Genomic DNA, 25,566 nt, shown 5'->3' on the forward strand with positions numbered 1-25,566 from the left:
CACCGCCCATAGTTAGATATCTTTCTGTCACCATATATTTGACCTCTTTTACCTCATCTACCTCCCCGCTCCCCACTCCCTCTGGTAACCACTGGCCAGTCTACTGTCCATGTCCATGAGACTCTGTCCTGTTTGTTTGTTGCTTTTAGGTTTATATCCCACCAATAAGTGATATCATGTGGTTTTCAACTTTTTCTATATGGCTTATTTCACTTAACATGATTATCTCAAGGTGCATCCATGTCGTCGCAAATGGCAGACTCTTAGTAATATTTTTTTTGGATATGTCTCCTCCGGCAAGTTAAACAAAAGAAAAAATAAATGAGACTGTGTCAAACTAAAAAGATTTTGCACAGCAAGTGAATACAACAACAAAAGGAAAAGACAACATACAACGTACTGATTAGGAGAAAATATTCACCAATGATACATGCAAATAGAGGTTATTATTCAAAATTTACAAAGAACTCATACAGCTCAACACTAAAAAAAAAAAACAATCCAATTATAAAATGGGCAGAGGACCTGAAGAGTCATTTCTCCAAGGAGGACATACAGATGGCAAAAGACATATGAAAAGATGCTCAACATCACTAATTATCAGAGAAATGGAAAGTAAGACCACAATGAGATATCACCTCTCACCTGTCAGAATGGCCACATCGATAAGTCAACGAACAACAAGCGATGATGAGGATGTGGAAAAAACGGAACCCTGTGCACTGTTGGTGGGACTGCAAATTGGTGCAGCCACTATGGAAACCAGTAACTACCATATGACCCAGTAATTCCACTTCTTGGTATTAATCTGAATCTAAAACACTAATTCAAAATGATATACGCATCCCTATTTTCATTGCAGCATCATTTATAATAGCCATATGGAAGCAAGCTAAGTGCCCATCAACAGACAATTAGATAAAAAAGAAGTAGTATATATATACAATGGAATATTACTTGGCCTTAAAAAACCTGAAATTTTACTGTTTGCAACAACATGGATGGACCTAGAGGGTGTTATGCTAAGTGAAATAAGTCAAACATAAAAATATATATATATATATATAATTTTACTTACATGTGAAATCAAAAAAATAATATAAACAAGCAAATGAAACACATAGATACAGAGAACAATCTGATGATTGCCAGATGGGAGGAAGGTGAGGAGTAAAGGAATTAAGAAGTACAATTTGGTAGTTAGAAAATAGTCATATTTAAACTATGAACAATGAAATTTTTAAAAAAATCTTAAAATGGCCAGAGAGAACAAAGACACCTCACATAATAAGAAAAAAAGAATGATCACTGACTTTTGTCAGAAATGATGCATGCCAGAAAACAATTTTTAAATAATAAAAGTCAATATAATTCTCTATATTAAGAAAAATAAGTCAAAGATAAAGACACATGGAACACATTTTTGACAAAAGCAAAAAGAATTTGTTGCCAGAAGTTTGCAGTATGAAAACAAGTCAAAATTCTGCAGATTAAAGGAAGAATCTCTGATATACACGAAGACAGAAAGTATCAGAAATTTTAAATATGTACATAAATATCAAATTTATCTCTAAAATTTTTCCCCCTCTTAAATCCCTCCCCCCCACTTCCACCCCTGACCTATGGATGTTGCCATTTCCCCTTAAGAACTGGATCTCTGAAGGCGGAGCGTCTCCTCCCACATGCTCGCAGCATGCACCTGGGGACCTGGCACACCTGGGGGCCTGGCCGACCCGAGGCCTGGTGCACCCAGGTTATGGTCTGTGGCTCCACCTGGGCTGTGAACCCAGGACCTTCTGTGTGTAAAGCAGATGTGCTAAATAACCACTATACTATGGAACCACCCCTATCTTTAAAATTTATTTAAAAGAATTGGCTATTTAAAAACAAAAATAATAATGATCTATTCTGATGTTTATAAGTATATGTATATTATAAAACCTGAAACACATACTAAAATAAGAAAACTAAGAGTTAATAAGTTGATAGACTATTTACTATTTCATTTTATTTATTACTATTGCATTTTATTTTTTTCCTGATCTTTTTTTTATGGTGACATTGATTAACGAAATACAATAAGTTTCAAGTGTTCAATTCAACAGTAAGTCGTGTTGTGTGTGTGTGTGTGTGTGTGTTGTGTGTGTGTGTGTATCACATTATGTGTTTACTGCTCATAGATTTCTTTCTGTCACCACGTATTTAACCTGTTTTACCCTATCTACCTCCCCATTCCCCCGCTATTATCCGGTAACCACTAGTCTACTGTCCCTGTCCATAAGTCTCTGTTTGTTTGTCATGTTTGTTTGTTGCTTTAAGATTTATATCCAACATATAAGTGCTATCATATGGTTTTCAACTTTTTCTGTCTGGCTTATTTCTTTTAGCATGATTATCTCAAGATCCATCCATTTTGTCTCAAACTGTCATTTGCATTTTATTTATTCATTAATTACTAAAAGTAGTAATTATTATTATTCTATTTTTACTATTCAATTTTGTATGGAATAGTAAAAAATGAATAGTAAAGATTATTCATACCAAAAGATAGAAAAAGAAGAAAAATGAACAAAGAATAATACAGTCGAAACAAATGCAAAGTGAAAGACTTAACCTATACCATATGGAAAATCATGTTAAATGTAAATGATCTGTAGTCCAATTAAAACACAGAAATCAGAATTAAAACAAAACAAAAACAAACTACTATCTACAGAAAACACAACTTAAAAATAAAGACACAGAAAAGTTAAAAATAAAAGATCAAGAAAATATATATAATGTAATTCCTATCAAAACAAACTACATTGATATAAAACAAAGCAGACATCAGAACACAAAATATTATTAAGGTTAAAGACATATTTTATAACACTCTGAAATGTGCATGCTCCCAAAAAAATTCATAATGCAAAAACTGGAAAAAGTAAAAGAAGAAATAGACAAATCCAGAATTATAATTGTGACTTCATAATTCCTCTTTCAGTAGAAAGGTAATAAAACAAACAGAATATCAGTAAAGTGACAGGAATTAAACGAACAATACTATATCGATCAACTTAACCTATTTGACATTTAGAGAACACTATACCCAACAATGAGAAAAAAAACTATTTTTAAGAGTACATGGAAAATTCACCAACACAAACTATATTCTGGGCCATTAAATAAATCTAAACAAGTTGTTAAAAACTGAAATTGTACAAAGTATCTTCTCTGACTGTATGAAATTAAATTTGAAAAAAAAAGAAAAATCACCAAATATTTAGAAATTGAAAATACACTTTTAAATAACCCATATGATAGCAAAAAGTAAAAGGGAAATTAGAGAAAAAACTGACTTGAGTTTGATAAAATAAAACATAATCAAATTCGTGTGATTTAAGTAAAGCCATACTAACCACATGATGGATAAAAAGACATTAAAATCTATTAAAGACACTTTCGCCAAAGTAGTAAAAGGAAGGAAATACTAAAAGTAAGAGCAAAAAAATCAATAAAAAACAATAAGAACATTGTTCATTAAGAACAATGAAACCAAAAGCTGGTTACTTGAAAAGATTAGTAAAAGTGACAGAACTCTAGGCAAACTGACCAAGAAAAACAGATACTAATTTCTAATGTAAGTATTAAAAGGGAAGATACCAGTACTGATCCTACATATATTAAAATATAATGATTTGTTAAAAACCAACAGATGTCAATATATTTGGCAAATTAAGTGGTATAAACAAATTATTTGAAAGATGTTTATCAGCAAAACAGATGCAGAAAAACAGAAAATATGTCTTCTCTATTGAATTCTATCAAACATTTAAGAAAGGACTAGTACTGATGTTACACAAACTGTTTCAAAACTAGAGGAAGAGAAAACATTTTTCAATTCCTTTTATGAATCCAACGTTGTTCTGATTCCAAAACAGACATACATTACCAAAAAAGAAAATGACAGACCCGTATTTCTTCTGAACATGCAGGCTAGGCTAAAGACTTTACCAAAATAACTGCAAATAAAATTATACAGTATTTAAAAGGGTAATCAATCATGACCAAACAGGGTCATGAAATTAATTTATTATCATGGTAAATAGCTTCTGGGAGAGTTGAAGTTATAGGGTAACCGAACAACCCAAACTCAAAAAAAAAAAAAGAGGTGCCTTAAAGGACAAATGGGACATAAGCACTTGAGTACCAGGAAGACAATACTGGACACCAATAAGAATAATTCAGCTATAATTGTTAAAGAATTGCTTAAGGCTGAGTGGTGTACTAGTGATAAAACAGAGAATCCACTGAGGCCACAAACACAAATGAAAGGCATATCCATTCACAGGTTCTTCACAGACCTCACCAGGTATGCCCAAAAAGACTAGGTGCAGAGTAAGAGGCCAGAGAAAGCATCCCTCCTGGTGCAGGTTTGGAGGAGAACAGCAGTCACTGAGAGAAAGGCATGAAGTTCAGCCTGGATCCTTTCTACTCTCTCTAATAAAAGGGAAGAAAAGCCTAAAACCACCGAGGGAAGTGCAACAAACCCTATCACCCTCAGGACACTGTTGAAAACCCAGTGTTGCACAGTCTATGAGGTTGACATGTTTTCATATCCAATACAATAATGAATCCAGGTAGAAATGGCAGTGATCTGAGAAGTACAAGCTTAAGTGACCCAACTATAACTGATAGCTACAATTTGTTTCCATAGTTTGCAGGCCCAAAGAGAGATGTTTTCAATCTACAGGTCTTCCAAGTGGCACACCTGAAGGCTAGGCGACTGGCAACAGCCTAAGTATCAGTAAAATATACCAATGTTAACGAAGGGGAGCTACGAGAATGGAGTAGTCTGGTGACATCTACTCTGGTTTCTGTAGCTGACCCTGAGGTTGAATGGCTACAGCAGCACAATAAATACCATCAATTTTGACCTTGGCTGAACTATCAAGTACTTAACAGAAATTTCTGTGAATTAAGGGCCCCATTTAGCCAGTGCTTTTGCTTCAGGTGGTGGAGTGAAAAAAGGTTTTCCCCAGAAGGGGTCACTCCCACCCCTTCATGCAAAACCACAATGACACTAAGGCCAGGCCAGATGACCTGAACCATTTGATTTGATCGGCCAAGTCCACTGGGCTCTTGTTAGTAGTCACGTACAGGTTAACCTACTCCAAAATGGTGACAGCGGGCTAGAGTCACAAGGCTTCTATGGGTTAGGTGTTTCGTTTTAACAACACTTTAGCAGTAGGCCTTTTCAAAAGGTGCACTTGGTGGCTGGGTCAGGCAGGTGGCCTCAGTACTTTAGCAGCCATGAAGTCAAAACTACTACTGTGATTTTTTCTTTCCTCTTGGGATGATACATTGTTCCCGCTAGATTATCTGAGAAGATCCACAGCAGCCCATGAATTGGAGAATCTGTGGACTTATAAGCATTCACAGTATACGCATGTAAACGTCAACACCAAAATATGCATTTGGCAGAGGAAGCCAGAACCACAGTACACTGAATAATAGGTCCAGAGACTTTAACCACACTTCAGCTTTTCTTGAAATGATTTTTCCTCTGCAGAACACAAACCGAGAAAGGACTATAGCCATAGTTGCCAGAAGATGACATTACTTTCTGACCAGGAGCATGGAGAGTACAGGGCAGTAGTGGAGAAGGCCAACCTGCAGAGGAGGGCTGAGGCAGCGGAGGCTTTTCTGCTTGGTCCTCACCCCAGGGCTGGTGCTGCTTCTACCCTCATTAGCTCCAAACTCCTGCAAGCATTTGCGCGTAGGGGCCCTTAATTTGCCCTTGTGCAAGCTGCTACAGCTCCGCCCTGCATTCTGCAATGCCTTCAGCCTCCCATGCCACTTACTGTGCTTTCTCTCTGCAGGGCCTGGTTGGATGGTACTTGGGCACCTCTATGCAACAGAGCTATAGAAGTTTGAATCCATCCCCCTCCTTGAGGTTCCCTACCATACTTGGCTTTTATCTTAAGCAGTTGAGGTTAAAGTAGAGGGGGAGCAAGGAATCAGAGGGCACAGAGAGAAAGGTTAGCTCTGCATCAATAAGCCAGACTTTGCCATTTACATTCCATTTCAAGTGGTTGCCTACCTGGATTCAACAAATGAGCTTATAGTGTACTCAGTCTCACCAAAGCTCTGTATATCCTCATTGCTGACACCTTTTATTTTAGCTCTAGGGAGCTCTTGATTCAACAGCAACGGCCATACTTACTGCCTTTTGCCTAGGGCCCAGAGGCTTGCTACCTCATTGATATAATAACATTCTTTCTTCCTCTATTTTAGAGAGGGAGCAATGACCAAAAGCATTATTCAGGCAGCTTCGTTTAATTCTACTTCTCACTGCTTACCTTCTAAAAATTCATTAACAGGTTAAATAGGAATGGAATCTACTAGCCTGCCACTTAAACAAGATCATTTGCTATTGGATTTCATTATCCTTAAACTGGCCCACAAGGTCTCCTGTAGAAAGTCATGTTTCTGTCAACACCACGGCCTTGTTGCCAAAACTGTCAAAAACCATAAAGGGTCTAGGATTTTACCTTACTTGCAAGCTACAAAGCTATGCTTTTCTGTTCATGGGTGCTTGAAGAAGCCATGAGATGCCTGGGTCCGAGGCAAAGGACTTTATTACCCATGACACAGTAAGCAGTATGAGGATCATCTCAGTGACCCCTGGCAGAGGGACCTAGATGGATACTCTGTATATAGTGGGTTTGCATCACAGCTGAACAACGCTAAGCTTAGAAAAATTTCTCATTTTTATAATAAGCAGAAGCAAGTCTGCTCTTTGCCTGGGGAGTCATTACTGTATCCCTCAAGGTTGCCAACTTCAAACACAACCCTGAGAAATGGACCAGGTAAAGAAAAGTAAGGTCTTTGCATTTTTAGCATATTCAGCAATACCAAGCATGCCCTGGGACATTCAGGGATGCTCAGGGCCCATGGCAGTTTGCTTCTCCCAACACACTCCAATCAAATCTAATACTAGAGGTCTTAGGCAATACAAAAAGCCCAGCAAAGATATAAAAGTCACATATAGTTCAAGAAGAAGTAAACTGTCTCTGTTTGCAGAAGATATTATCTAGATAGAAATGACCGAAGTAAACTGTCTCTGTTTGCAGAAGATATTATCTAGATAGAAATGACCATGAAATAATGCAATATAGATATATATGCATGCCTTACTGTTAAATTGTATGCCTGAAACTTACTAGATTTTGTTAACCACCATAATAAAAAATAAATTAAAAAGGTATAGTAAAAACAAAAAAATAAATAAATAAATTTAGACATTGTAGAAAATTTTTTAAAAGAAAAAAAGAAAAGACTATGGTATTCACAAAAAAGTTCCCAAGACTAATATATGAGTTTAGTAAAGTTGTAGAACATTATGTCAATATTTTAAAAAAAGGTATCTCTATATACTAAAAATAAATTATTGGAATTTTGTTTTTAAAAAATAGGTACTACCTCAAATAGCACTAAACAAATAAAATGATTACGTACAGATGTAACAAAATTATCTGCAGGACCTATAAGCTAAATGTTATAAAACATTGAAAAAGTAAATCAAAGGCAGCCTAAAAATAATGGAAATATTTTATCCATAAATTGAAAGACTCACTATTGTGAAGATGTCACTTTTCTTCATATTGATCCATAAAGCTTCTGTAATACTAACCAAAATCACAGAACTTTTAGTAGATACTACCAGGACTTTTTGTACACAGTATACCCCTACATGGCGACTAGAGGTAGCAGAAGAGTTAACCGAAAATATACTGTTGTATTTTGCTAGCAAAAAGTCACCAGTGAACATAGCCTTAAACTGTTATTAGTAAATGCTTAAAATGCATCCATTTTCCAAAATGGATGCCCAAAGTAGTACTGTGGAGATTACTAAGTGATAGTGAAACTCTGTCATTCTCTGGCTCTACATAAAGGACAGCAGTCTTCTTACAAAAGCATTGTGTTTATCTAATTTCAATAACAGTCCACTACATAAACAGCCATTCAGTTAAATCTCCTACCAGAGCACAAGACTCATAACAGACAGAAGAGGGTACTTGCCATAGCTTTGTTAAATATATAATCTAGTTCATCAATTGACTTGGTTTCAGGACACAGAAATGCATTTGGTTCTGCAATAAGAGAATTATGTGAAGAAAATGAAGCAACCGAAAAGAGAAACCAATGTGGAGGGGAAAAAGCACAAACATGACTGTTTGTGTAATTCTTTGATGGGAACAGAAGAGAAAAACATCAACCAAATCCATAATATTTAAGGATGCAGAGAGGAAGATAATGCAGTCAGAACAATAAGCCAGAAAACCAGGGGCAGAGGTTCTAATAATATGGACAAGAAGCCAAAGCAAACATGCCAACAGTAGGACAACAGACGAAGATTAAAAAGTAGTAATAGTCGCAGGATGCAAAATCTAACTTTGGATGAGAAATGCCATATATTTATTTTTATAATATATGTGATGCTGGCAAATGACTTACAAATACATAATATGAAAAATAAAATTGAAAATTTTTAAATGTCCAACTTAGGTGAGGCAGAAAAGGATGAGGGCAAATGCTCTATAAAGTTGTTCTGTTAAAAGTATACAATTCTTTACCAAGTTATAATCAGTTTTCAAGAATTCTCTTATGAATCATCAATGTTGTTGACTCTCTACTACCTTGGCAATTCCCCACTTGATGGATGTTTTAGCAGATGGTCCATTTCTATTTTTCTGGTAAAACATTTGTTGTAAAAGAAATTTAGAGTTGAGAAGCCAAATAAAATTTCTGAATTGGCTTTAAAGTGAAATAATCCTTTCTTCCTTTATCTCCAGTATCAGAGAGTTGAGAATTAGCTTTATTAAATACTCATTGAAAAAGCACCCTTAAAGCAATACAATTTAAAAAGCAATTTTCAACAATTAAAAACAGCTTTTGTATACATACTTTGTAAATAGTTTCTAAGCACTTTCAGTTGTGGTTAATTACAATATTTTGTAAAGTTGAGTTTTTTCACATACAAACTCAGAATCATCAAAAATGTAGCATCAGAACTAGACACAAGCTGGATAAGAATGATCTGATATGAACAGTGCAATATAAATGTAAACAATAAACTACTTTCTCATATTCACAGCTGTCCAAACTTAAGAGGGCAAATATATAAAATTAAACATTAAAGGCTCCCATGTAAGGAATTTTAGGAATTAAAATTCCTATGCAATCAAACTATTCAAAACTAAAAAGAAAAACATAACTTGTGAAAAGGACTTTAATAGAGATATTTGAGGTTAGATTCATATCTGTTGCTTAGTTATCATTACAAAAGTGAAAGTGCTTTACCAGATTATTAATTAGCTAATTAATAATTAACCTATAAAGTTATTTTATAACAATATTTGGTTTTAAATCACCAATTATAGCATTTTTCAAAATTAGTATCCTATATGAATATAAAATACATTAAATGCACAAGTATAAAAATCTATTACTATGGAAATAAGAATCTTTGTAAATTCTGAAATATTGATTTTTTTTTCATAAAAATATCATCTGATTTTTCAATCCAGTGGTTTCAATATTTTCATCTTTGTCAGAAACAAAGCAAGTTAGGATTATTCTGCTAAGAAATTAGAGAACGTTGTAATCACCAAACCAATTAGTGGTGTTTAAAAAGAAAACTATATTAAGCATTGTATGCAATAAAAAAATGTTGTTTGTAATATACTGTATATCCTTAATCATAAGTCACTTGCACAAGGGATAAAAAGCAATCTCCAGACCTGAGCTTTTTAGCTGCCATTATTTCTTGCAGAGACCCCAATATATGTTCTTTCAAATAGTCTGAATTTAACTTGGAAATATTGCTCACAGAGAGTTAAACAAACCACAGAAATATACTTCAACAGAAAGAATCAAAGCTATATTGTGACCCAGAAAATGCATGACTTTCTAAAAACCATGTAACTAATTTGTGTCTGAACCCAGATCATGCAGTTCTAAGTCCCAAATACCTTCAGAATTTTCCAAAGAAAGAGGGCCAACTATAGGTAGAGGGGAATTTGTAGATTTCAAACACTGGCTCTACTACTAACTTACCTAGACTTTTGCAAGTCATTAAATTTCTCCGGGCCTTGGTTTCCTCTACTTCATTGGGCTATTTTAATGATAAATATAAGCAAATATTTAACTCTGGCAGAAAAGCACTGTATGTATTTCACTATGTTAATAATTTCTCATCCCACAAGTTTCAACTGATGCTAGTATCTTTTCTCTGGTTTTAGTTTTAAGCTTGAAAATTACAGTGTGTGCACATGTACACATTCTTTCAACACGGCTGGCTTTCTAACAAGATCCTTTTCTCCAGCTTTCAAAATGCATGAAAAGTAGCCAACGTTTTAATTTCTGGCATTACCAAAGACTTGCCCCCCAAAGCCGTGCAGAAAATTTTAAAAATTCACAACAGAATTTTCTATCACATTATTCTCAACTTCTACAGAAATGCAATTCGAAATTCATATACTATTCAGCAAGCCCCCTGTGAAGCTTAAATACTATCGGCAGATTATAAAAATGTATACAGCTTTACAAAATTATAATTTCAATTAAAACTTTAAATTTTAGCATACATTTTCGTAAATGGGGATCACTAATATTCCTAAAATAATGGAAACAGGTGATGATCAGTATTCTAATTCAGCCATTTGTTACATGTCTTCTATTTTGTCAGAAGATACAGAATACAGCCACTTTATATACTGAAGTCTAAAAAAATACTCCTCAATATTGAGAACAGAAAATTTTTATAAGTAACCAAAGAGAAATTTAATTTTAAAATAATGTTTTAAGGTAATTACGTATAAAGCCATTGCTTTTATTATTTTGACAGCATCTCAAAATAATTTAGCTTTATAATTTATGAAGACATATAGCTAACTTACTTTTTCCTTTACCAATACAGTTACCCAATAACAGCATACTTAGGACACAGCAATCCACTGAAAATGCCAGGTTAAAACCAGAAATAGCCAGTTGTAATAAAATATTAGGGCAAGTGATCAGTATATATCTACTGAATAAAAGGGTTACCAAAGGTGAAGAATAAATAGCAATCTCAAAAGGAATACACATGATTAAATCTTTACATACTGAGAATATACTAATAGCAATGGAATTTAAAAAAAAAATATTTCAGGGTATAATCACCTCAGATTAATCTGGTTAATATTTTGAATGAATAAATGAAATTAACGAATACCTGAATGAATGAATACTGCCGTCATGATATTTAACACCTTGAGATATTCACAAGAATTTGGAATACACAAAGATGAATTGAATACAAACCAGTTGAAATTTAATGTGGTTCACAGTAAAGATACAGTGGCTTTCTGTTTACAGAACAAAGAATCTCAACCAAAAACATATACACAACTAAAATATTCTCAAGTGCTATTATCCAGGCTTTAAAAAGAATATGTACTCTTACTATATGAATTCTTTCTTGACCCCTTCCAGTTCCCTGCATTTTTTAATGTTTGGCATAAATGAACAACAAACCAGAATAGAACACACATTTTTAAAAGACTAATTTACTCATATTCTATTTAAGAGCAACATACAACCACTTATAAATATAGTCCTTTAGAAAACATCCTTATATAAAAACAGTGGGAGGGGGGAACCCAGCTATACATACGAAGCACAGTTCAAACCCAATACAACTGACCAATCAAAATTAGTGAATGCACTGCATCTCTCTGCAGTGGAGAGAAGCGACAAGGTAGGCTGTCATTCTGCAAAAGCTGCCCAGAACAGGCTTTCCTCTGAAAATCAGTGCCGCTCCTTTTTAGAAAGACTGAACCTAAATATTGTCTCTGGAGACAAGAAGCCTTCAGTATGTTAAATTACTTTCATTATGTATTTTCAGATGCTTATTGATTCCACAGTAGGAAGAGTGAGAGACTGCAGCAGCCTCTAAGCAGCACTACATGTTCCATACATTAGCAGTACTGCTGAAACAATGGCACAGTACAGACACATATTTTCATTAAGGTCTTTTCGAAGAGATGTTTATGACCCTCTTCCCCAAGTCCTCTACTAACAAGTGAACAAAATGAATCAATCACAACTGGAAACGCTTCAACTACATCAAGAATTTATCAAATCTTTAGTGGAGGTAAGATGTGCTCCTTATTATATAGTATGCAGATGCTTTTGAACCGGCATAGTGGGGTAAAATTACTTTGAAAAATTTCAGCCTGAATTTTATTTGTTTAAGTCTACTATATTGCTAAACAAGTATTTTTTTAGATCTATTTCCTTTAAGACATGATATATTTTAAATGTATTTTAGGATGCTATGTAAAATACAAAGACTATTCTTTATTTACTATGAAGACATTAGCTTTTAAGCCACTTCAGATGTACTAAGTATTCTTAATGTCATCAGTACAGTTTTGCTCAAGTGTTCAAAAATGCTTATATTTCTTCCAAGAACCAGGTTTACTATTTACCTATTTGTTACTCAATTTTTGGTTAAGTTTATCACTGGGCATGGTCATTGAAAATTATTTAATTTGCAGTTAGTTGGCACTACCTTTTCTATTTTAATTACATGAACAATTCATCAATGCAAATTTATAATAGCTCATGAAATGTTTTAATCAGTTAAAATTCAAACTATGTGGCAGTAATATAGCAAGCTATAATATTTTACAGCAGGAAATATGGTTAAATCTATTATAAAGACATGAGGGGATAACAGTATATTTAGTATATGCTAATTGCACATAATCTCCGAAAATACAGGGTAGCTTCTAAAATGAGAGCAGAAATCAGTTAAAAAAAAAAAATGCAGACTTTCATGGTTATATTTGTAATGTTAACTGTTATTAAATAACAGATTTGCAATTCCTGTTAGGAAAAGAGGATATTTTATTTAAAGAAACCCTTACATTTATGCATAAGTGTGGCTCGAAGAATACAGTTTGCTTACTTTGATAACAAATAGTGTGTATGGTGTTAAAATAAACAAAAATAACTTTAATTAATTGGAAATTATTAGGAACTCTATTTCTTATTCATTTTTTTCTTTTTCACAAGGGTTTACAGCAGCTAATTCAGTACTTACAACTGACAATATGAAGAATGCATCTGACCGAGCATCTCCCTAGCTGTCTGAACTATAAACTGCAGAATATTCTTGTAACACATGATTTTAAGACATTAAGGAGTTAAAACCAGAGAATATAGGTCTACATTCTGCTGGGATATAACATATCAACAGAAATCATCCTAAGGAGATGTTATATAAAACAGCCACAAAAAGAAAAACAATATAATTGTACAAGCCTGAAGACAAAATGGTGAGCATTTTTAAAGAGGGAGTTTATACCATAACATACCAGAATTGTGGAGCTACTGATTCTTAAAGAAACAATGAAACATGGATTGCCAAAATAAGAATGCCATCCATTACCAGCAAGCTAAATGAAGCTTTAGCAAGTATTTTCTTCACTAAATATTCAGATATTCGTATCAATTGATATTACTAAAGGATTTTTCCATTGGAGTTTTATAACCAATTATGTATCCTCTTCTAATGAAAACAAATCAAATTAAATAGCAGATGGTTTTCATCAAAAGAACATGGACTGGATTTATAATATAAAGCACGTTATGTGATCAAGAAATCATTTCGAAATAATCAGGACTGCCAAAGAAACAGTTTGTAACAAAAGGATGTCTAAATACATTTTAGGAGCTAGAAACCTAATGTTTCCTTTTTTATTTTCACATGTTCTGGAAAATAAAAAGACTCTATAATATATTCCCACAAAGGGAAACATAATTCCTATCATTTGAGGAAGTTTCTCTTGGTTGTGACTTTTTAAGGCAAAACAAACACCAATATTTTGTACTGGTCTTTAGAAATCCATCAGCCAACTAAATCTCACAATTCATACAGTTGAAGTATTGGAGAAAAATGAAAGAATTCCTACAAGACATGAAATAAAACACAGCTACTTCATTGTTGTCAGGTAAAAATTCATGTCAAAATCTGTCACTGATATCAAGTATCAATTTGTGAAAAACTGCTATAGTGAGTCAAAAGGCCCATAAGGCAACAGCAAACAGGTAGGTCAGAAGATGCATGCACCTCACCACACTGTTTAACATTTACAAAAGGAAAGGATCTTACTCTAGAGATGCATTTTTCTTAATTATCACCTAACTTGACATTTCTGCTTTATTTATAAATCTAAGTGATGTGACAAAGACCTGATGTTTGTCAGTTCAGAAAATTTGGCACACTTAGCAATTTTTCCATTTTTATAGGATTTCGATATTAGCTAAGATCTTCATTTACTTGAATATGTGCCTCTAGTAACACTTTATACCAAACTCAAAGGAAATTAATATTGCTATCATTTGTGATTCTGAAATATTACCCCTAAAATAATATGCATAATTAAAATGGTATTCTAAAATTTAAAAAAGGTTATATCAAGTAAAAGGTTAATATGAGTTCTGAAAATAATTAGCATTTATAATTTGTGCTTGACTATGATTTTATAGTCAGAAAGCTGTACTTGAAATGTGAAATATAGTTGGTTGTATGATTTTATATTTTAACTGCTTATACTGATTACTGACATTTTAGCCCAGAAAATTAGACATTATTTATAAATTACTCTAAACCTCTATATGTTAAAATACATATTTGCATGAATTAGCAAGTTTTTTTGGTTTTGTTTTGTTTGAGTTTTCTCAAAATTATACACATTAGGTGATTTTTATGAACAGTTTCAGAGAGAATGTGTAACTTTAAAAGATTCCTCAGAAAATGGGCTTCAGATACTCCTTTTCCCTAAAATTTCTTTTTCTTTTTTACTTTAAAAGTTCTGCTTAAATAAAATCAACTAATATAATTTTCTAAATCACTCTGGAATGGCTACTTCTTAATATAATATTAAATTTCAATTTTCTCCTTCCACAAGATATGAGAGGGTGTGGTTACAAAATACAAGAGTGATTACTGTTCTTTTAGCAAGCTTTGTGGCATTTTACTTTAACTTAATGTCCTTTTCTTCCAATTTCATAAGTTTGCCCATTATAAAGTTCAGTGAGCATTTTAACTTCAAAATATGAAATATTTATCCTTTGACTACTTCTGTAGGAAAAAAACTCCAAATATCCCTAATCACACTGTTGACTTGTAAATATGAATTTAAATGAAGAACACGAACAAAATTGTTTAAAGCAAACTAATGTTCTGCACTATTTATCATTTTAAATGAACACTTGTCCTGTTCATTTGAAATCTCACAGGAATAATTACACCTACACTAATTAAGCTAGAACATATTAAAACAACGTTTATTTCCCACCTATTCATAACATTTTAAAATGAAATCTTAAAACACTGGGCTAAAATTAGTTTTGCATACTGGCTAGTTTTATTATACAAAAACATACTGTATCTCAAATAATAAGTTTGAAAACCCAAATGAAGAAAATCTTTTTTAGTATATGAAATATTTTTTAACTATATAGGAGTAATCTCCATACAGTTATTTCTTCAAAGGGAGAACCCGATTTCCTTTTACATCAAAATAATGCAGCTTTGATGTTTCCTAACTCTACATTTCCCATTAATAGTTTACAAACTTAAAAATTAAACTAAGTACACAAAATTTTTTTTTTTTTTACAAAGAACACGGTTTTTTATACGTCATTTAAATTGCCAAATATCAAATAGTTTATTCTATTTCACTTTCTAGGGAAAAAACCAACTGCTCCAAAAGAATGTGTTTTTCTTCCATTCTGGAAATCAACATGCAGTCTGAATCTAACATTACAGTTCGAGATAACATTGATGACATCAACACCAATATGTACCAACCACTATCATATCCATTAAGCTTTCAAGTGTCTCTCACCGGATTTCTTATGTTAGAAATTGTGTTGGGACTTGGCAGCAACCTCACAGTACTGGTACTTTACTGCATGAAATCCAACTTAATCAACTCTGTCAGTAACATTATTACAATGAATCTTCATGTGCTTGATGTAATAATTTGTGTAGGATGTATTCCTCTAACTATAGTTATCCTTCTGCTTTCACTGGAAAGTAACACTGCTCTCATCTGCTGTTTCCATGAGGCCTGTGTATCTTTTGCAAGTGTCTCAACAGCAATCAACGTCTTTGCTATCACTTTGGACAGATATGACATCTCTGTAAAACCTGCAAACCGAATACTGACAATGGGCAGAGCTGTAATGCTAATGATATCCATTTGGATTTTTTCATTTTTCTCTTTCCTGATTCCCTTCATTGAGGTAAATTTTTTCAGTCTTCAAAGTGGAAATAAATGGGAAAACAAGACACTATTGTGCGTCAGTACAAATGAGTACTACACTGAACTGGGAATGTATTACCACCTGCTAGTACAGATTCCAATATTCTTTTTCACTGTCATAGTAATGTTAATCACATACACCAAAATACTCCAGGCTCTTAATATTCGAATAGGCACCAGATTTTCAACAGGACAGAAGAAGAAAGCGAGAAAGAAAAAGACAATTTCTCTAACCACCCAACATGAGACTACAGACATGTCACAAAGCAGTGGTGGGAGAAATGTAGTCTTTGGTGTAAGAACTTCAGTCTCTGTAATAATTGCCCTCCGGAGAGCTGTGAAACGACACCGCGAACGACGAGAAAGGCAAAAAAGAGTTTTCAGAATGTCTTTATTAATTATTTCTACATTTCTTCTCTGTTGGACACCAATTTCTGTTTTAAATACCACCATTTTATGTTTAGGCCCAAGTGACCTTTTAGTAAAATTAAGGTTGTGTTTTCTAGTCATGGCTTATGGAACAACTATATTCCACCCTCTGTTATATGCATTCACTAGACAAAAATTTCAAAAGGTTTTGAAAAGTAAAATGAAAAAGCGAGTTGTTTCCATAGTGGAAGCTGATCCCATGCCTAACAACGCTGTAATTCACAACTCTTGGATAGACCCTAAAAGAAACAAAAAAATTACCTTTGAAGATAGTGAAATAAGAGAAAAATGTTTAGTACCTCAGGTTGTCACAGACTAGAAAAAAGTCTAAGTTTCACCAAACCCACATTCAGGAGTTTTAAGTTTAAATTGTAAAAAGTGAACTTACTGCCAAATATAAGAAAAAACATTTTAAGTATTGGTTATGTTGTAAGTTTTCAATGTAAATGTCAAGATTAGATTAGGTCATATATATTCAATTTCTTCATTACTTAACTGTATTTGCTGCATGGCAGTTTGTTAAAGTAATATGTGTATATTTTGTCAATATTATGTCCATCAGAAGATATTTATGTAAGTCATATTTTCTAAAGAATAAATACATAGCCTTAAAACAGTGTATAATTTAAAAATGTAACTTACACAGGTATCCTTGGGTTTTTATATATATATATATATATATATATATACACATATGTATATGTATATATAAAGTGTATTATTTCTAAGCCACAAACTCTAGGTATATTTATATAATAATTGGAAGAGCATTTTAACATAAGAACTGAAATAACAAGCTCCAAACGATCAAAACAATCCAATATATTCTGTACCACTATACTATGTTTTCTGGTACAGTCAACTAGATATTATATTTGATGCATCAAAAGTAATGAACTATGTACAAAACTTTACTTTTTTTAAAATGTAGAAATTGTAGGATCTATCAGGATTTTAAAATTCAAGAACCAAAAACAAACTACCTATATATGCACACCAAGATAGGGAAACTCTGAAATTCAAATTTATTATGTAAAAGAGACTGATTTTTCTAAGATGAAAGGCACTATGCCTATTAATATACAAATGAACTGACGATAAAGAGAAGGAAGAAAACTAAAGCACCAGCCTTTCTTCCTGTCTCACTTTGCTTCAGTCTAAACCAAATGCTCTAGATTAATACAGTATGCTGGATTAACAGTGCATTAAAATAAAGTGACTTCCTAAATTCAAGTTGGTCTTTTTGTATAATAGAAACTAACTATGAAAATCTTAGTTCAAAGAAGAAAAAAACTACATCATTGTATAAAAGCTTAACGAGCCAATTATTTCTAATTTTAGATAACATAGAAACTTCAGAGTAATACAATTTACACAATGTTTCTACCCTATCACAGCTCCCAAATGTTTCAAAATACAGTAGTTCTATTTCTACTCTGAAAATCATTAAAGTGGCAATAAATCTTATCAATTTGTTTTTTACTCTATGTCACAATTTAACTTTAAGCATTTTGTCTCCAATCCTCAATTTATGGTGGAAAACTACGAAACTACTAATCTTAACTATAGGCATCAAGTTTGGGAATTCTTATCAAACAAATATTTTGTAACTGTTATAATCTAACAATATATTAGTGAGTGCTAAGTACCACTATATCTGAAAAACAGCAATAAGTTACTTAAAATAGGCAAATACTTGCTACCTTATAATTGGTTAACTGGACAATTTTTCATTCTGTTTTTTAACACTGTATTCGCTAAATAAGTAGCAACTCCTTTTTAAATAAAATTTTATGTCAAACAATTCAGTAATATATCACCTTTATGTAAATAAATAAAATTCATCCAACAGAGTTTACTAAAAACCCTAATTCTTGGAGAAATGAGCACCAGGCAATTCCTTGAGGTTACAAAGCAAATTCAATAGGGGTTTACTTTTGATAATAATGTTAACATAATGTCAAATCTTGGCAAAGCTGAAATTTCCTTCTGCCTTATTTTCTACTCTTTTATGGAATTAAAGAAATGCTTTAATTTTACGAAATGTAGCATAAGCAAGTACAACATATTTTTTGAAACCCTGAAGAGAAATAAAGACTTCATTGACAAAGATATTAAGAAAATTTTCATTCAAAAAATATATTTGGCATAGAAGATGTTAATATATTAAAATTTTTAAAAAACTAATTTTATACTAGGACTTCTGAGCATGAATTAAAATTTTAATATTTAATTTTATAACTGTAATAAAAATTTTTAGTTTTCATATTGAGAAACCATTTGTGTTTTAAGTATTTTTAATCTTCAAGTCTACATGCATGCCAAAGAACTCAGTTAAAAAGCATTTTTCTAATATATTTGCCTAAACTACTTTCATGCCCTCCTGTTCTCTGTAATAAGAAATCTAACAAAATAAGAAATAAATGGCAAATATTATAATGTTGCCCTCTAAACTGCTATTATTTCTACATTTGACATTGGCACAGACAATTAACAAGCATTTTTGCCCACCTGTAATGATCTTTCAGGTATACAAAAGTGTATCCACTGATTTACAATAAAGAAAAATCATACTTATCAGACAACTTCTAATAGCTTTTTAATGTTAAAGAGTAATATGTAAAACAAAATAATATTTGTAAGTTTAGCTTTCAAAAAAGTCACATATGTTTGCAATTACTGACCTCAGCTTGAATGAGAGATAAAACATTTTTACTAGTTTTTCCTATGGAAAGGTGAAACATTTTTTCATGATGACCTTCACCATCCGTGTAAATTTTTCACTTTACTTCAAATAATTTTACCAAAAAAAAAATTAGTGGTAATTTTTCAAGTTAGGATGAAATTTTAAAATGAAAAAAGCAATAGAGGTAATAACGATAAACTCAGTATCAGATCCTTCTTAAAATCATATTTTTCTACCCATATGCTACAAATCACAGACATAGATATAAATGTTAACAGGATTAGCTCTTCATAATTATAGAAATGAGTATTACTTTAAAAACAAACCAAATACGAGCTCAACAAGATATAAAACTTTTCTCTTTTGTTTAGTTTGCTAATTTAAGGAGGGGACTATTCTACCAACTAATACTTAACGGATATTCAACTCTATCATGAAAACTGAATTATTTACAATTATGCTTTTTTAAAAAATGGCATTCATAATAATTCTGTACTTCTCATCCATAGTAAGTCAATTTTTACATATGTCGTTAATTCTTTAATCCTCCAAATAAAATTATAGCAAACTCTCAATTCTCTGGGTATTAAAAATGAAACTCTTCATTTAACTGAGATTAGACTTAAAGGTGAACCCCTAAAAGTTTAAGACAACAAGTTCTTAGAACTTCAACATGGTAATTTCAAGACTACTTTCCAAAGTCAATAAAATTTTTGGTTTTATTACATTTTATGATTGTATATTTAAGCTTTGTAATTCAGTTAACTATATAAATGGCATTATGGCAGATACTCGCATTTATATTGAATAGAGTCATTACCCTCAGAGCTTAAAATTTAGAATAAAGGTATTAAAAAGTATAGCAATACCTATAAAAAAAGGTGTTAATTGTTATAAAAAAAAAGTTAAGTTCTTAACAGACTTAAGAAGAAAGGAATTATGTTGGATTTAACAATAATATAAACGAAGTGCTATTGAGGAAAGGTGCTGAGGCATATTCTGGAAATGGTAAATTATTTTCTTTAGCAGAAATTATAGTAGTGAGAAGTTGATCTGGTAAGTTAAACTGGGGCTAAATGACAGAAGGCCTTAAATGGCGGCAGAGAAATCTGAGCAGGGGAATAATACAATGAGAAATGAGCTAAAAAAACAAAAATATAAAAAATAAATAAAAATGTAAAATAATAATAATAATAATAATAATAATGAGTTGTTAGGGTAAGACACAAATGGGAAGTTAAGAAACCAAATTGTTTTTGGTTAAGACACAGGATATGGGAAGCTGTTGCCATCACCGAGATTTGTAATGACAGGCCTAGCAGTAACTCTGCAAAGGAGCGTGTAGATGTGACAGGCAATGTGAAGGATGAATCAATATGGTATGCCAAACAGACTAGAAAGACATCTGGTAAAAGAGATTGAAGAATTAAAAATGACGGCGATAAAAAGGACCAAAAGAAACTAGATTATCCGCAATGATCTAAGAACTTTTTAATTATGCTGTGAAGAAAATAAATGGATAACAAAGGCAAAAACAAAAAATATTTCAAGCAAAGCATAAAATTCAATTAAGTAAGATCAATAACATCATTTAAGAATGTTCTAGTTATTAGAAATTATTCAAAATGAAAATAGATGTTTTACACTATTTACTTTATATTTTGCATATTGGTTTGTTCAGTTTTTCTATTGAACACATATTTTCTTAATTTTAATTATAAAAAATGTAAACACTTAATGGAAAAATGCCAAGGTATATAGAGTAAAAAAATATAAATGTCATCCTTTGCTTTTTTCCTAATAATTTATAATAAATATCTATCCAACTCATTATATACACATCCCCTTAATTCTTTAATAGCTGCATAAAAATAATTTTTAAAATTAAAAAAAATGTAATAGATCTAAAAATAATATTGATAAAATATCAAATACTTAAGCCTTTTTCTATTATAATTAAATAGTTTCAAGTTACATTTCAAGATCATCTTATTAAGGTAAAAAAGGTAACTTGGCAAACTGTGAGCAGGGTTATTTTTCTAAATGGTGGGAAGAAGCAAGGGAAAAACCATAAAACTATTTTCTTTATTTCCACTAAATAAGATGAGAAATAAAAAAACTAAATAAAACTTTTGGAGTCTATTTTCTTTACATCTCAGACATGGATACTTGTATGTACTTCTTCTGAATACAAGTCCTCTATGGAACTGCAGTGACCTCAAAGAAAGCTAAACATGAGATGACTAATAATAAATGTTAGCAGGGAAAAGAAGCTCAGATCACATTATAAAAGAGAAATATAAGGAGATAATTAAACCTAGATAAGGCAGCAAGAAGATGTAAAATACTCAGAGATGCTCGGCTCTTAGAAAACTACAAAGAAAACAGAATTGTGGGTTAAAGTTCACGAAAGAAAACTAATTTGAAGACTGACTTTTTTAAAAAAGTATTTTAAAAAAATGAAAAAAAATTTTTAAGAAATCCTAGTTGACAGAATGGGCAGATTAGTAATATAATAACATATATTGCACCTTTAGATGTAAAATATTAGAATATTATAACCATTCGCAAACATTTGGAACAGGATGGTATTGAGATATAAAAACAAATGAAAAATTTGGCTCATCGCTAACACAAAAGCTATCACCTTTTAAAGAATATCCATTTTTGCAGGAGAAAAAGAGCTAAGCAAACAAACAGTAATATTTTTCCTCTTGCTCATGATAAAATAACGTAAAATAATCCTAAGTATCTCCACCTTTCTGCTCACATATTTTTTTACAGACCTCTGTAAGCTATATCCATGGCTTTCATGCATAACAGCTTTGTACTTCTATCAGCAAGTGGTAAAAAGTGCTGCCATTCCTGTCACTGCCACCAATATTAACTCCATACCACTATCAAACTCGGAAGCATCAAGTGAGATTAAGGAGGAGAGCTGAGCCTATCTGGGACTGAAGTCATTTTCCTCACCTTGCTTCTATGAAAGTGACACATCATGTATATTTCTGAGAAGCATTAAGTAAGGCAGACTACCAAAGCACATCACCAATTTTTCAGGATGAAAAGAAAAAGGAGCAAGAGAAGATAATAAGGTTATGGGGAAATGCTTTCCGCTCAGATGGTTACAGACACACAATACTAATAATGGATACAAAATGAAAAAATTTTAATTCAACTTAAAATTTTTTAAATGTTAATGCCATATTAGATGTAGGCTGTAGGATTAAGAAATATATATAGAATATATATGTGTGTATATATATATCAGACAGCCATTAGTATTACACACAACCTCCTATGTCATGTACTATATATTAGGTGGTATATTATATATTGATTGAGTAGAGAAGAACTAAAGATACATATTCCACTTCAATATTGTTAATGACTTAGGACAGGTTGAAATGAAAAAATTCAAACTTATGTAGTCTACATTTTAACAGTTTCCTTCCCAATTCTTAAAAAAACTGTAGTCTTTCTTTGCTGTTTAATTTTTTCCAACTACTGCTTCTTACAAGCAACAAAAAGTTAGCTGCCTAATTTTATAAAACTTTCTTAAATCCGCACAATGTAATAATAGTCTGTAATACTAATCTAACCTTTGATAATGCTTCCCTAAAAAGTGCCCAACACATACTAACTGATCGGTAAATATTAATGAATTGAAATAAACAATTTTTAGACTTCTGACAGACCCTACTGTATCTTGTTTAAGAGAATATTGCTCAAAATGTACCCCACCTACATTAGACTCCTCTATGGTACATGTTTGAAATTCTATTTGTGGGCCCCTGAGATTTAATGAATCAGAATCTCTATGGTTGTAGCCCTAAATAATAGGTTTCAAACAAGTACTCTCAGGTTATTTGTGTGCAAAAGCTTAAGAACCACTACTTTATATATTAGAAGATAGATTATATATCAAAGTGATATATATTCAAGTAATTAATAAATGAAAAGGTGTAAGAGTAGCTCTGAATTCAGTTCAGGTCAGAGTGCCTTCTTGGAGACAAAATTCTAAAGCTTACTTCACTTTCACTAATAAAATTTTAGTTGGACTATATATACAATCTAGCAAGACATTTCTAAGGACATTTATTCTTTTCTAAGGACTAAAATTTTATTTTAAAAGATGTTATCTAGGTAAAAAGTTTCCTTTAAAAATCATACACTCAGAAGATAAAAAGGTATGAAACATGACACCATAAGGTATCATTTATTTCTACTTCATTCAATAAAAATATTCAGTTAATTATAAAATTGCACTACTGCTTGTTGTAATGTTATCTCATTCCGACAAAAAGGTTAAGTACAATATTTACACATTTTGTTCATTCAATGCAAAACTTTTAATTAAACATAATACTACACATAGACAATAAGAAATAATTCTAAAATAAATTTTCAGTAAAAATACTAAATAACTATATTGTGTATATCTTTTGAACAGATACCACTCAAATTAGGTAGATGGTTTGGGTCAAACATTTTTTTCTGTTATTGTAATTTCCTTTGTGCCATCAACAAAATTTAGAGAATATTCAGCTGCCCTTGATAATTTATGACAACTTTAATTTCCTATTGTTTTATAAAAATTTAAGTAACATGAATATTCAATAAATACTTCAAATGGTACTGTGGAAACACTACTCTGGGAACATTTCTTATTAACTGTTTCACTAAGAATTCTTTCCAACAATATTGATATTATCTTTGGTTATAACTCTTTTGTTTTTTAATATTTTCCTTTATCAAATCATAGAACCAACCCATTACAAGCTGATATTATTGAAAATGGGCTGCTAATAAATACAATTTAAATACATAAAGACAACAGTTCAGATGACTGGATATAGCCAACATACAGAAAAACACTTGCCATATATTGCAGATAAACAATGACTTTGACCTAGGGTTTCCCGAAGTCTCTAAGTTACCTGAAATTGTGTGCAAAATTTCATGGGTATGTCTGTGTTCTCTCTCTGCAGTAAATATCTACATATTCAGTAAGATCCTCAAGAGTGTACAATCCAATACTACTACTAAACTATTTTTAGTATTAAGAAGGAAGCAAAATTGGTAAATGGTACAGGTAATTTTGTTTATATTCTGCCTTATTCAAAAGATAATGTAAGACAATTTTTAAAAGCATACAATTTTAGATACAATTAAATGAAAAAACAAATAAAATCAAAACAGAAGGATAAAAAGAATGAAAAAAATTAAAATTAACCTTGGTATGAAATGAAAATGCTTATCATTAAGTCCTATATTCTCATAAGAGGTGAGTCAAAACCGTCCCTATGTTTCTCCTAGGTCATGTAAGGAGAGAAAAAGCGTTGATTACATGACTCTTAGCATTGATAAAACAAAAATCATTTACCTGTTCAGTAGAAGTACATACTATTCTTAATCCTGAGACCAGAGAGCATTGTCTTTCATAGATGTTCTCAGAAAGTATACAGTGTGTAAATGATGTTTGTATAAAAACTTGTTTCTTATGTCCATCAATGTATAAAAATGGCCACAATGCCCTTACAGAAAAGGCAACAAAAACCTTTATGTGATTATAATTTTTCTCACTGTACAATTATAGCATCAAACTAAAAGGAAATTTAATAAAAAGAATGTTATGGGAATGAATAATATAATGCCCAGGTACAAAAACATATTCTGGTTTAATCCAAGGAAAATATTATAGAATAATAAAGCAGTGGATCTCAACCATTTCATACACGTTGAAGGGGATGATCAGACTGTTTGGAAGAGAGACGTGGCACTTTCAAATGAAAAATGTTCTTAAAAACAAACAAAAGAGGAGCCAGGTAATTCTGATGTACTTAGTCTTCTCCTCTCCTGACTCCCCAACCTTCAGCGACTCATTAGTAAAGAAAAATGGATGGACTAATTGGCCTTCAGAAAAATCTTCCATAAATATTCTCTCTCAACAAATTCTGGAAAAAATAATTGGCAAAGAAATTGTTAAGTGTAAAACCATAAACTTGAATCATTACCTGAGCTGCTAGAAAGACTAACATCTACAGAATGACACTCTACTCTTGCATAGAAGTGGCTGTT

At 31.9% G+C, this 25,566-nt stretch overlaps 2 protein-coding genes across 4 annotated transcripts in view; one reads left to right on the forward strand and one right to left on the reverse strand.

Moving 5' to 3' along the window:
• Positions 1-25,566, reverse strand: part of COG5 (component of oligomeric golgi complex 5) — a 290,007-nt gene that overhangs the window by 203,982 nt on the left and 60,459 nt on the right. The gene's annotated exons all lie outside the window — the stretch shown is intronic.
• Positions 15,797-17,414, forward strand: GPR22 (G protein-coupled receptor 22). The gene has a single exon (XM_039849038.1). It carries the CDS (start codon positions 15,817-15,819, stop codon positions 17,116-17,118), a length of 1,302 nt encoding a protein of 433 aa, XP_039704972.1. The 5' UTR covers positions 15,797-15,816; the 3' UTR covers positions 17,119-17,414.

The sequence above is a fragment of the Pteropus medius genome, unplaced genomic scaffold (genome assembly GCF_902729225.1).
Source record: "Pteropus medius unplaced genomic scaffold, Ma_sr-lr_union100, whole genome shotgun sequence".
Classification (NCBI taxonomy): domain Eukaryota; kingdom Metazoa; phylum Chordata; class Mammalia; order Chiroptera; family Pteropodidae; genus Pteropus; species Pteropus medius.

Bases quoted from the DNA above. Each gene is read 5' to 3' on its own strand.
- GPR22 (XM_039849038.1), top strand. From the start codon at position 15,817: ATGTGTTTTTCTTCCATTCTGGAAATCAACATGCAGTCTGAATCTAAC.